Source organism: Globicephala melas, chromosome 2 (genome assembly GCF_963455315.2).
Source record: "Globicephala melas chromosome 2, mGloMel1.2, whole genome shotgun sequence".
Lineage (NCBI taxonomy): Eukaryota > Metazoa > Chordata > Mammalia > Artiodactyla > Delphinidae > Globicephala > Globicephala melas.
The window spans coordinates 17,342,446-17,355,265 of NC_083315.2; the positions used below are offsets into that span (position 1 = coordinate 17,342,446).

Consider the following 12,820-nt stretch of genomic DNA (forward strand, 5'->3'; position numbering starts at 1 on the left):
CCACCGACAGCCCCAACTTTAAGATACTGTGGTTTTGTGGTTCCCTACGGCAAAAACAGAAAAATGTATCTAGAGTCCAAAATCACAAAAATAAAGATAGAAATGAAGAAAGAGATCAGGTTTAACCCCAGAGAGAAGGGCATGTTTTCGGATAAAACAGCATCAGCAGCTACAACAACAAAGCAACATCTATACAGGGAAACACGCAGGGAACACATAATTGTAATGATTCCAGAGATTCGCCAGACAGCAAGGCAATAGCTCAGCTTTGAGAGTGCAAATCATAAATAACCTCGGCCTTGTTTGTGATGAAACTGGTGACAAGCAGCTACCTTTTAAGTAAAAAAATAGCCCAGGTTGCCAAGGCTATAATAATGACGGAGGTTATAAGACAGAAGTATATACATGATTATCTCTTACACAATACACCGGAGAACCACGATACGTGACTGTCTTCATGGCTTATGTTTAAAACCACAAGTGAAAATGATGCAGGTTGCTTTTGTAAATGAGCTGCAAAGTACTGGTCTTTATTGTGATTATGAAGAGATGCGATTTATATTATATAAAAAATTACATAAAGCTTCGAAAGCTGCGCAGTTTTGGTACCACTAACGTAGAACAAAATATTGAAAATATCTTCTGTACGGTGTTTCGCTAAATTAAGTCCTTACGCATTTCTCTCCATTAAATAAAAATCATCCTTATTTTTCCAAAATAAAAATAGACAATACAAAAAATAAAAATACAAAACCCAAACTGTTAATAGACTAAAGAAAGAACAAAAATAAATGTATACTGTACAAAGTTTCAGTACTAATTTGAACCAGGTGGTATTATAAGATTTTTAGAGCTTCGTATAAAAGTGTGTGTGTCTCTTATGAAATAAAATTCATTAGTTTTATTAATATTTAATACTGCTTAAATAATCGAATTTTTCTTCACATAGATAAGAAAAAGAGCACGTATGCATATGTGTGTGTGCACGTGTATATATTCACACATACACATATATGTAATAGTCTTATGAATGAGAATTTAGGGTGGGTTTTCTACTTAAATAATGAATAATAAAAAATTTCAAATTTTCACATATGTCCAGGGCATGTAGGGAAAACAAAAATAAAATACAAGAAGTTTCTGTGCTTTGGATGAAAACCTATGATGAAGATGATGATAATGATAAAACAAAGAACAATGATATCCCTTGAGATTTAAAGTCCTTATTTTAGTAATTCAAATGCACTGCAATCCTAGTATGAATTCCACATTCTGATAACAAAGTCACTTAATCGTGTTGAGAGTGTAAGTTGTTTACTCTGTTTAAAAGTGCCCATTGCTAATATTGGTAATGATTTTCTATAGAGAACTTATTGCCAACCTCTAATCCAAATAAAGTTAACTTTTGTCTCTAGATCCTGTCCTCCCTGCCCTCCCCTCTACCCATCACACACTATACTTACACAGCTATCGATTGAACTCTGTGGGTTCTGAATGTTGAAAAGCTTAATTGCTACTAATGATGTGAGTAATGGTTGAAAAATTGCCACACATACCAATTTCCCTCATCAAGATTTTATAAATATGTGTTTTGGTCTTAACACACTATTTGTCTTCTTCTCATCTTTCCCAACCAGGGTTTGGATCTATTTTCCCATCTTAATCAGCAAGTAGGTTGAAAATAAAGGAGCAGCCCTCCAGTGTCCCTCACTGTTGGGTGGCAGGCAGGCTCATGCACTTCACCACCGGAGGGTTCTGTGGGTAGAACAGCCCATGGGTCATGGAGGCTTTGGCTTGGAGGGTGGGTCATGGGACTCCAAGAAAAGGGTCTATTCTGCAGCAGCACAGAGACACCCTTGCCATAACTAAAGGGCACCCCTTTGCTGCAAGAATGGTTTCCTCCAGGTGGATTTTCAAGAGAGGTGATTGCCACCCAATTTGAACTGGAGTAACATTACACACAGCAAGCCTATCAACTAAGAAGATATTTCTTGAGTCCAGGCGTGGAGACCCATTAGGAAGAAATGACAGCAGATACCTCTGAAGTCTTAAAGAAAGGAAGACAGGGTTTCCCTGGTGGCGCAGTGGTTGAGAGTCCGCCTGCCGATGCAGGGGATACGGGTTCGTGCCCTGGTCCGGGAAGATCCCACATGCCACAGAGCGGCGGAGTCCGTGAGCCATGGCCGCTGAGCCTGCGCGTCCGGAGCCTGTGCTCCGCAACGGGAGAGGCCACAACAGTGAGAGGCCCGCGTACCGCACAAAAAAAAAAGGAAGACAAAAAGAGAAGCATCATCTGCTCAAATTCCCCAGGTCCAGGGAAGGCAGTCTAGGGGTGCAGGATGGCTGTGCAGTGTGACTGGCCCTCTTACTAAATCAGGCAAGAACCTAAATGGGAAAGGGGAGTTGTTAAAAGTCCAAGGCAGGAAAATGGAGAAAGGGACAGATTTTTTTTAATTTGTTTAAGGACAGACAGCTAGGAAGAAAGCTTGGGGGAGAACAGGATATTCATATCCTGGAGGATCAATTTTCTATCTGAAGGACTAAACTGCTTTCAGTCACTACCCACCCAGGATGGAAAGGATTTAGCAACACAGCTATTAAAAGCTCCATTATCCCATCCATCAACAGTCTCAGCCAGTAAGTCTGCTTGTGGGCAACACTCAGGTATCTGTAAAGTTTTAACAGCATACTGTGCTTAGGTCTGCAGCCTGCAATTTAATTCTTCTAAAAGCAGCACTAAGTCCTGTCCATATCTGAGCTCTGTGATAATAACCCTAACGTCAGCTATTGTTCCATTATCTTAAGAAAGATTTACAGCAACTTGCTGCTTTATTTATGCTGCACCTGGCCCTGCTTTGGGGGAAGAAGTTGCTTTTTCTTCTTCTTTTACTCAGCTTGGGAGGGAATTCACTTCAGTTATGGAGCTAAGGAAATGTCCTGGGCCTCTGCTCATCGAAGGACCTTTGGTGCCACAAATCAGCTCCCTCAGGCCCAAACGTTATTTTGAACAAAAGCCCAGGAACAGGTGCGTACTGTTCTGCTAGAGTAGAGAGAACATTGTGAAAATGGATAAGTTGAAAAGGGCCCCTTGGAAGAATTTTCTGCAGCATCTCTCTCTGTATGTAAAGTCATTGGCCTGGATATTTTTCTAAATGATACATCTGACTGCACTTCATGTGTGGGCATTTCTGACAAGCGGGGCAATTTCAATTCATATGGTCTAAACTGTACACACAGCTTGAAGATGGGCTTGTGGTTCCTTAACACTAAAATGATTACAAATAATTCCAGTGGGTGAGATCATGGCCTCATCCTTTCCAAACACAGTGATCTTTCAAGGTCAGAATACATACGGGAAAAGAATCAAGATTCCAAGATATTCAAAGCTCATTTTGTAAAACAGATCATAAAAACTACAGGCTATGTTACATTTTGAACAACTGAGCAGCTCTTCATAAGGCAACAATGAGAATTTGTATGAAAATTAATACACTGAGTAGAATTACAGTCACTTTACACTCATTTACACGATCTGTAGAATGGAGAGTACACAGCAAGATCCCAATTGTTTGATAAACGAATGAATGAATAAATAAATAAATAAATGGAAAAGGTCAACTTCTGACCCACAATTCAGGAAATTATTCCATTCCCAAGGTAATCAGCTTGTCATCCAAATAATTCCCCGCTCAGTCATTACAGGAAATGATCATACAAGCCAAGTTGTCCATCTGAAGTTGCTACGGCATTTTGATATACAATAATTTGGCCTAAGACCTTCAGTAGTTGAGTTTCCTAACGTACAAGACATTCTCAAACATTTTTTTCCCAACATGATTGCTCATATTAAGCAGATAACATAGAAACATGTGCCAAAATATACATGCCCCTCATTAAAAATAACTTATAAAGAAACCTAATGGATACCAAATGGTTGCCACATCTCCTAGCGCAAAACTTCTAGAGCTAAGAAGGAGGAAATGCTCATTTAGCCTCCAACAGACCTGGAGATCTTGCATGTAGATAACTAACCAGAAATAATTCCAATTAATTTTAGTTCCCAAAAATAGATCCCTCTGTTTCTCAAAGCTGTATATTTAAAATATTTTCCAACTTCAAAGAGGTGTTCTTTCAAGCTTTTTTGTGCCCACCCACCCACAATCAATTTGGGTGTGGTTTCTCTGTGTTCAATAGTCCCTGCATCCCCTTCTCAAGACTGTAAAAGTACGCCTTTCCTTTGTATCAGCTCCACTGTGGGATCCTAAGGGCATTCTTTCTTTGTTTTCCAGAACCAAACACAATTACAGAACATAATCAACACTCAAGAAATTTGGTGAGTTAAATGATTAATTATGGACTAAGACATGCTGGTTGGATAATCCACATTCCCTGGTAAAGTAAAATGGCGCGACGCTGCCCCTCCTGGGCTGGACGAGGAGTGAAAAGCCCTTGGAGGGCCTGGGCTACTAGCGTTACGGGCTGTGAGAACCATTTCCATGTGCAGCGGCTGTTTATCCCTTCAGGTTGCCACTGGCCTCATTCTTCCTTTCAGCACCTTTGTACAAATACACACCGTTAAGGATGTTTACCCCGCAACACGAAAGAAGCCTGCTTTAGGAGACCTAGCAGGACTAGGTGGAGTCATTGAGCCAAACAACAGAAGTAGATGAACATAATTCCATCCTGTCGCTACACAGGAATAACTCGGTTTACTGGATCATCTAGAAAAATAAACTAAATATTATTAATAGTGATATTGTTGCAGAGGACAGTTAGATTGTCACACGTATTCAATCCATTGCACATGTTTTATAACCTCCCAAAGTCAGCTACGGTTGATTTCCTGAGTTTTTCCTCCGGGATGCCGGTCTCATATTGCCTGTTCTAAGGTCCCATCTTCCTCACTTGAACCAAGGTGAGGTCCTTCAAACTGGGACGCCTTCTCCCATTTTTCCTTCTTCTCCTTTCAGTTGCCACATGAACCTTCCACAAACTCCAACTTGATCACCAAACCCCAGATCAGAACCTTTCCTGGCTTTGTGTGGAGTGTACTGAGGCTGCTGGATTTTAGGACCAAAAAGGACCTCAGCGATGATCTAAACTCTGGAGCAATGCTTCCCAGAGCTGACCATCCTTCGACATGACGTGGAGGGCTTATTAAAATACAGATTCCTGGGCCCCACCCACAGAGGTGCAGATCCAGTAAGTCTGAGGCAGGGCCCAGGAACGTGCACGTGTGACAAGCTCCCAGGAGAAGCTGAAGGTGCTGGTCCGTGGACTACACTTGGAGAAGCTCCGACCCACGGCAGCAGCCTCTGTCTTCAACCCAAGGAGCTCTGCTGACATCTGCTTTACTCGACACCCCCAGCTTCCTCTTAAATGTTCATTCTAACAAAAGGTTTAGTAACTGACAATCAGCTACTCTAACCCCCTTGGTTTACAAATAAGAAAACTGAGGCCTGGAGAAAAAATTTAAAATTATTTTTTCTAACCTGGCTAGGGGGCCGGCATTCTGTCCTGATACCATTTTTGTTCAGACTTTCAGTCTAGCATTGAAAGCTCCTAGAACCTTCCCACCTTCATCTCTCCTTCCCTACAATCTAACCACACTCGGGTCCACGTCAGCCTTTTCTCACACCATTCTTCGTCTGCCCCTACTCTCCCAAATATCGAGTGTGATCATACACCCAACACGTTGAACTGAACTCAATACACGTTTTGGGCCCTAATCACTCCTCCACTTCAGGAACTCACATGCATGGACGGGACACCTTTGATCCCAACATCATCCAGATTTTCCTGGACTCCAAAAATACACTCTTTTGACCGCAGCCTCCTAAGCTTTATAATCCTAGACTGCTGGCACCCCCAGCTCCACTCCCAGCAGCCTGCCAGGCTATCAGAGTGGTACTGACCACCGGTTCATCCCTGTGGTGAATACTATTCATCCCTGAGCTGTACTGCCCACCCTGCCCACATGGGGCAGTGCTTCACCAGTATCCGCACCAGGCTTGCCTTCCTTGACTTTCTGCCATGTCTGTCTTGCCAATCCTCATCACAGAATTCAACTAAAAAATTATTTTTCTAAACAACAAGGTCCTACTGTATAGCTCAGGGAACTCTATTCAATATCCTGTGATAAACCATAACAGAAAAGAATATGAAAAAGAATATATATGTATAACTGAATTGCTTTGCTGTATAGCAGAAATAAACACAACATTGTAAATCAACTATTCTTCAATAAGATAAATTTTTTTTTAAAAAAAATTATTTTCTGGGACTTCCCTTGGTGGCGCAGTGGCTAAGAATCCGCCTGCCAATGCAGGGGACACAGGTTCAAGCCCTGGTCTGGGAAGATCCCACATGCCCAGAGCAACTAAGCCGGTGAGCCACAACTACTGAGCCTGCGTGCTACAACTACTGAAGCCCGCGCGCCTAGAGCCCGTGTTCCGCAACAAGAGAAGCCACCGCAATGAGAAGCCCGCGCACCGCAACGAAGAGTAGCCCCCGCTCGCCGCAACTAGAGAAAGCCTGCGTGCAGCAACGAAGACCCAATGCAGCCAAAAATAAATGTTAGTCAATTAATTTTTTAAAAATTATTTTTCTATTCCCTGTCCTCAAACCATTATTGGCTATGGTCACACTGTCATGTTGACTGGACTTACTAATACCCTCAGTTAGATTTTCCTGCCTCAGGCAGCTTATTTACTCATCTCTAGTTGACTCTCTCAGGTTTCCAAGGAAAGCCTTCACAATTCCCATCATATTGAACCCCCAAATCTGCTCCAATGCCTCCCATTCCCAGAAGTGACATCATCTCTATGGCAAAACACAGGATCAGAGCCCAAGTCTGGGGCTGGATTGGGAGGATTAATTAGCCCGCCACACTGTGGAATCTGGACTTATCTTGGGGGCATTGAGAAGCCATTCAGAGCGCTGCTGTAGAAGGGTCCCTCTGGCGGCGATGGGAGGGATGACTGGAGATGGGCTAGAGGCAGAGACCTGGCAGGGGCTCAACAAATGCACACAGGAGATGGGGGAGAATCAAGAATCACTAAATACTGTACTTTGCGTAGAGCAGATACACCATAGACGTGTTGAACTGATTTATTCAGGCTCTGACTCTCAGAAAAATGCATATAGAAACATACTGAACTAAACTTTAAAAAATGCATAGTTGAGAGTCAGAATACTTCTGCCGTGTCTTGTCATCAGGCAAATGAAACCTATTCTGCAACGGACAGATGGTGCAACAAGATATAAAATGAAATTAGCAGTGATGAAACCCAGATGGAAATGAGGAAAAGGTCAATATGCTAAAGGTCAAAGGAGTCTGGCTCCACCTTGTCTTGTTTCATAAAGGTCTGAGGTCACAGCTTAGAGGCTTTTACTGCAGGGAAGTTGCAGGACTTCCTACGACTGTGCCAAGACACCAAACACTCACCCAGGGCTGTTCAAAGCTATAGGTACGTCGCCGATCTTCCACATCTTCATCCTGCTTTGCTTGCTGAAATTCTTGCCGGAGACGCTGTATCCGATCATGGTTGCTAGGAGTTGATCTGTTGCTAAAAGACAAAACGGGCAACAGTGAACACCCTTCAGAAATACAATCTGTGGATGGAAGTTGCTAGGAAAAAATGGCAGCTTGCTGTGAAATGGTGCTGTTTGAGAGGAAGTGAAATTTTAAGACAATATCTAGGCATTTGAAATACGTTTGCATTTTGTTCTCATGATTGAGACTTACTGAGGTGATTTTAGACAGATATTCAAGAGGGCAAGTGGTATTTTTAGACATTCCTTTTTATTTTTTTTATTTATTTATTTTTTTGTGTTACGTGGGCCTCTCACTGTTGTGGCCTCTCCCATTGCAGAGCACAGGCTCCGGACGCGCAGGCTCAGCAGCCATGGCTCACGGACCCAGCCGCTCCGCGGCATGTGGGATCTTCCCGGACCGGGGCACGAACCCGTGTCCCCTGCATCGGCAGGCGGACTCCCAACCACTGCGCCACCAGGGGAGCCCTAGACATTCCTTTTTTACGCAGCTCTTTAAAAGCCTCATTTCCTCTCGGGAATCTGGCAAGGTGTTGGCAGCAAACATTTTTTGGAAAGGACATTGCATGAAAAGTCGTAAATACCAGGGTCCAGTCCTAGCTCCTCCACCTTCTTAAAGGAAAGTACTTAACGTCTCTGGGCTGCGGCTTCTTTATATATAGGAAGTGCACATAAGAATCCTTTTTGCTCTAAATATCATAGTTGTAACAATCAAGTGAGACAACACCATACAATATAGACTCACAAACGTGCAGTATTACTTTCATAATGCCATTATATGAAGTTCTTGTTTATGAGTTTTCCCACGTCTATACACAAAATCCAACACTCACAGTATACATGAAAAGCGTTTTAAAAATAACCTCAGGTGGTAGTTTGATTGAACCAATGAGTTCATAATAATTTTGCCTTCTTTTTTATAGCTTTGAATTCTGTTTTATCCTCACAGAAAGCTTATAAGATAGGTGCAGAAGGTAGTATTTCACGCACACACACACACACACACACACACACACACACACACACAGAGGTAGAAACTGCCATTCAGAGAAGATAAGTAACTTGTTTGAAGTCTCCAGTCTTTCTCTAGCCAGTGGGGAATGTGAGACTGGAATCCAGAATTTTCTGGCCACTAACCCAGCCTCATCTCACTATACCCTGTTGTTTCATTTAGTAAAACACACAGCAGACATCAAAGCCCCTCCCCTATTAAATTACATACATATTTAAAACAGTATTTTGAAAGAGTAATAGATATAACCAAAATCAATCTTAAATCTCACAGCACTTTTGGTGGATTCCATTCCCTAAGCACAAAATTACATCAAATCCGGACAGCTATTCAAGCACATTAGGTATATAGTTTTCCAACACAACTTCAGACTTCCTGAGGACAAGAACCAAGTCTTATATTTATCACATATACCCCTCCAAGCTGCTGGCAGAATGGGAAGCTGTCAGCCAATAGGGGGATGGGTCCCTTCATTGAAGACCTGTTGCCCTGATGACTCAGAGTGGATCTGAGTTCTTTTGGCTGCACAGCCCCCTGGGTAATGTCATTTGTGAGAGGTGGCCCGGAAAGAGAAAGTCTGTCAGAGGAGAGCCTATAAAATTCTCAAACTAACACGTCTTTGTATAATTTCACATATTTTCAAGAATTCCAAAGGTTTGAAAATCTCAAATTGAAAATGATCACATCCAGGACCATAACATGAACAACTTCTAAGAATAGGGGATTGTCTTTCATCACTTCATCTCCTCGGTGGGTTCCTATCACCCTTATGTTTCTATCAATTTCATGAGAGCTTCTGGAATATCCTGTCGATACATTCAATTTGATGATTTTCCCAGTCAATGAAAACTTGTGTTCCCTTTGTTCCTCTTCTGATGGATCTTTGGGACTCATCAGCCAGAGAACATGAATCTGTAAAATGTGCTAGTTGACAACACGACGCTTCCGTCTACACGTGGGTACCACTTTAAACTTCCCCTCCACACTCCTGAGCCTAGTAGGGTGTTATTCCTACTGGTTTTTAAATCATATATACAGCATCTTATCTTGTCCCAGCAGACACGTTTTCCAGATGGAACGCCCAATCCACAGAACTCCTCACCTTCCATGTGAAACTGTGATAGTGTAGGTACGTGGACAGATTCATAAGACAAAGGCTAGGAAAGTGAACATTCATTCACCTCACTGCCCTCTTTCCAGCTGTGACTCTTTTGTCCCCTGCATACTTCACAGCTTTTAATAGGGGGATTGTAGGAGGCTTGCCTGGCGAAATATTTTACAAGTCTTAGTAGAAATATTTCCCTATTATTTTCATGTAGCACAGACAGTTTTAACCACATAATTATTAGGTCCATGACGTCCAAACCATTGGTGAAAACGGACCTCTTCTTACTATTTGTGATTACCTGAATGTGCAGTCTCCCAAAAAAGTGATTTGGTTATACGTATACTTGTATCTATTCTTTTTCAGATTCTTTTCCCATTTAGGTTATTACAGAATATTGAGCAGAGTTGCCTGTGCTATACAGTAGGTCCTTGTTGGTTATCTATTTTAAATATAGCAGTGTGTACATGTCAATCCAAAATTCCCAATCTATTCCTCCCCCCCATCTTTCCCCCTTGGTAACTGTAAATTCATTCTCTAAGTCTGTAAGTCTGTTTCTGTTTTGTAAATAAGTTTTTGCATCATGAAGTAAATTTTTTTAGATTCCACATATAAGTGATATCATATGATATTTGTCTTTCTCTGTCTTACTTCACTTAGTATGGTAATCTCCAAGTGCATCCATGTTACTGCAAATGGCATTATTTCATTCTTTTTAATGGCTGAGTAATATTCCATTGTATATATGTACCACATCTTCTCTATCCATTCATCTGTCAATGGATATTTAAGCTGCTTCCATGTCTTGCCTATTGTAAACAGTGCTGCAATGAACATTGGGGTGCATGTACCCTTTTGAACCATGTTTTTCTCTAGATATATGTCCAGGAGTGGGATTGCTGGATCGTATGGTAGCTCTATTTTTAGTTTTTTAAGGAACCTCCATACTTTTCTCCATAGTGGCTGTACCAATTTACATTCTCAGTCTCACAACAAGGGAAGTGGACCCAGGTCCTTAATTTTAAGTTCTGGTGAACTTCATGCTTTTCATAGGACAAGACAAGATCTGGAAGTCACTTCTGACCTTATTTCCAAATATGGGCAGCTGGCGAGACCCCTGTTTCACTCCCTTTTCTTTGCTTCCTTTCTTCTTATGCTCTAGAGGAAGCAGACTGACCTGCCTAAGACTAGCAAAGCACCCGAGGGTTGAAGGCTGCAGTGGTTTTCTGATGGATGGAGATTTCCAAAGACTGGAAGCCTATCAAGAATCCTTGGGGAATAACAGCTGGCAGTCTGCAGGTGAAACCCTGGCTTCTAGAGAGGGAACCACTGCAACTGCTTAGTTCTGCCTCTCAGGCCAGGCTCTAAGGGCCAATAACTCACATCTGGATTTCTAAAGCTCTTGGTTACCTCTTCTGCCAAGAAGGCCAAAGGAAATTTGAAATATTCATTAGCATTCGTGACGAATGCCTGCAGACCCCAATCAGCTTATACTTGGGTTCACTGCCAACTCAAAGTTGCTCATTATTATTTTTTTTTTTGGTGAGGAATATAACAAAGATATCACCTAAGTTGATCAGATGGGTGAATGAGAAAATAAAACTCTTAATGAGGAGTCAGTAAATCATAATTTACCAAGAGTGTACAGAAAGGAGGGATGGGGATGGGAATGACAGATGCTTTTTGGGTAAAAAAAATCTACACGGTTTATGTCCAACATTAGCATTTAGCCTTTCTTACACATTGGTGTTTATACACGTGCACACACTCGTGTGTGTGTGTGTGTGTGTGTGTGTATTTTAAACTAAATGAAGAGGATTTTGGTCCCGTAATGATCTGGGATTTTTTCTGACAGGGTCAAGAAAGCGTACATTGGATCACACGCTATGGAGATCCCTAACACACGTGTACAACCTAACCCTGACTTAGACGGAACCTAAATCTTTCCCATCCAATTACCGTGGGAATGTACCCTCTCCTATCAGAGGTAGATCACACAGTACTAAGTTTTAAAACCTTCCGATTGGACTCCTGCGATGTGCTTCACAAGCAAAAGTAGCTGAAAACACCAATCCATGCTAACTGCAGCCACAATCCTATCTGTAGATAAGCATCTGAGCCTGCCCCGCATCTGTGCTGCACAGGTGCACTGAATGAGGAAAGAAACTCCATAATCGCGGGTCTCACCACTAGACGCGTCTTGTGTATGAATCTCATCACCCAGAGTGCTTTTCAAAAAATGCTGATTGAGACTCATCTTGAGATATTCTGAGTCAGCCCGGCTAGTGCAGGGCCCAGGAATCTGCATGCATTTGAAGGCACTGCAAGCGCTCTATGGACAACACTTTGAAAACAAGGCATGCAGGCTTCACAGTTGGGACAAATTCCAATGCCTGCAGGGCAATTGACTAAAGAGTGAAGGAGACCCGCTGCGCTGGAAGCACGAAGTATGTCCTTGGACAACTGGGAGAAGTATGCTTGGTCTAGAAAGGGAGGCCCCTACTTGGTTCCAGTAGATCACTGCCCTGAAAGGATATGGGTCTGATGTTGCCTTCTAACTTTTTTTTTTGAGAGAAGTCAGAATTATAGTCCCCACCCTACCTTCTAATTTTTTTTTTTTTTTTTTTTTTTTTGCGGTACGCGGGCCTCTCACTGTTGTGGCCTCTCCCGTTGCGGAGCACAGGCTCCGGACGCGCAGGCTCAGCGGCCATGGCTCACGGGCCCAGCCGCTCCGCGGCATGTGGGATCCTCCTGGACCGGGGCACGAACCCGCGTCCCCTGCATCGGCAGGCGGACTCTCAATCACTGTGCCACCAGGGAAGCCCCCTACCTTCTAATTTTAAATACTGGCTTATTTTAATTTTTCAATCCTAGGTGAGACAAAAACATATCTGTTGCCTGCTAGCTTGTAAGCTCTACTTTATATTCTACAGATGCTGCCTATTTTATATGTTGCTTTTCCAGGTTATTTACTTTCACTGCACCGAGATAAGGCTAGTGGACCCCTAGTAACAGGCCCAAGAAGCAAATATTTAAAAAAAAAAGACCACTGGGCATTGTCCATGCAGCCTTGCCTCTGCTCCTGATCTAACACTGGGCACACTGGCCTGCAGGCTTGAGTTCTGACCTATCTTTTCAGACCATCATAT

At 42.5% G+C, this 12,820-nt stretch overlaps 1 protein-coding gene across 21 annotated transcripts in view; it reads right to left on the reverse strand.

The window, feature by feature from the left end:
- The window catches only part of PARD3 (par-3 family cell polarity regulator), a 639,757-nt gene that overhangs the window by 11,964 nt on the left and 614,973 nt on the right, over positions 1 to 12,820 (reverse strand). For all 21 annotated transcript variants that reach the window (XM_060293163.2, XM_060293165.2, XM_060293169.2 and 18 more), the window contains one exon: positions 7,448 to 7,568. In XM_060293163.2, coding sequence (XP_060149146.1) covers positions 7,448 to 7,568 — 121 coding nt within the window. The remainder of the gene's footprint in view (positions 1 to 7,447; positions 7,569 to 12,820) is intronic.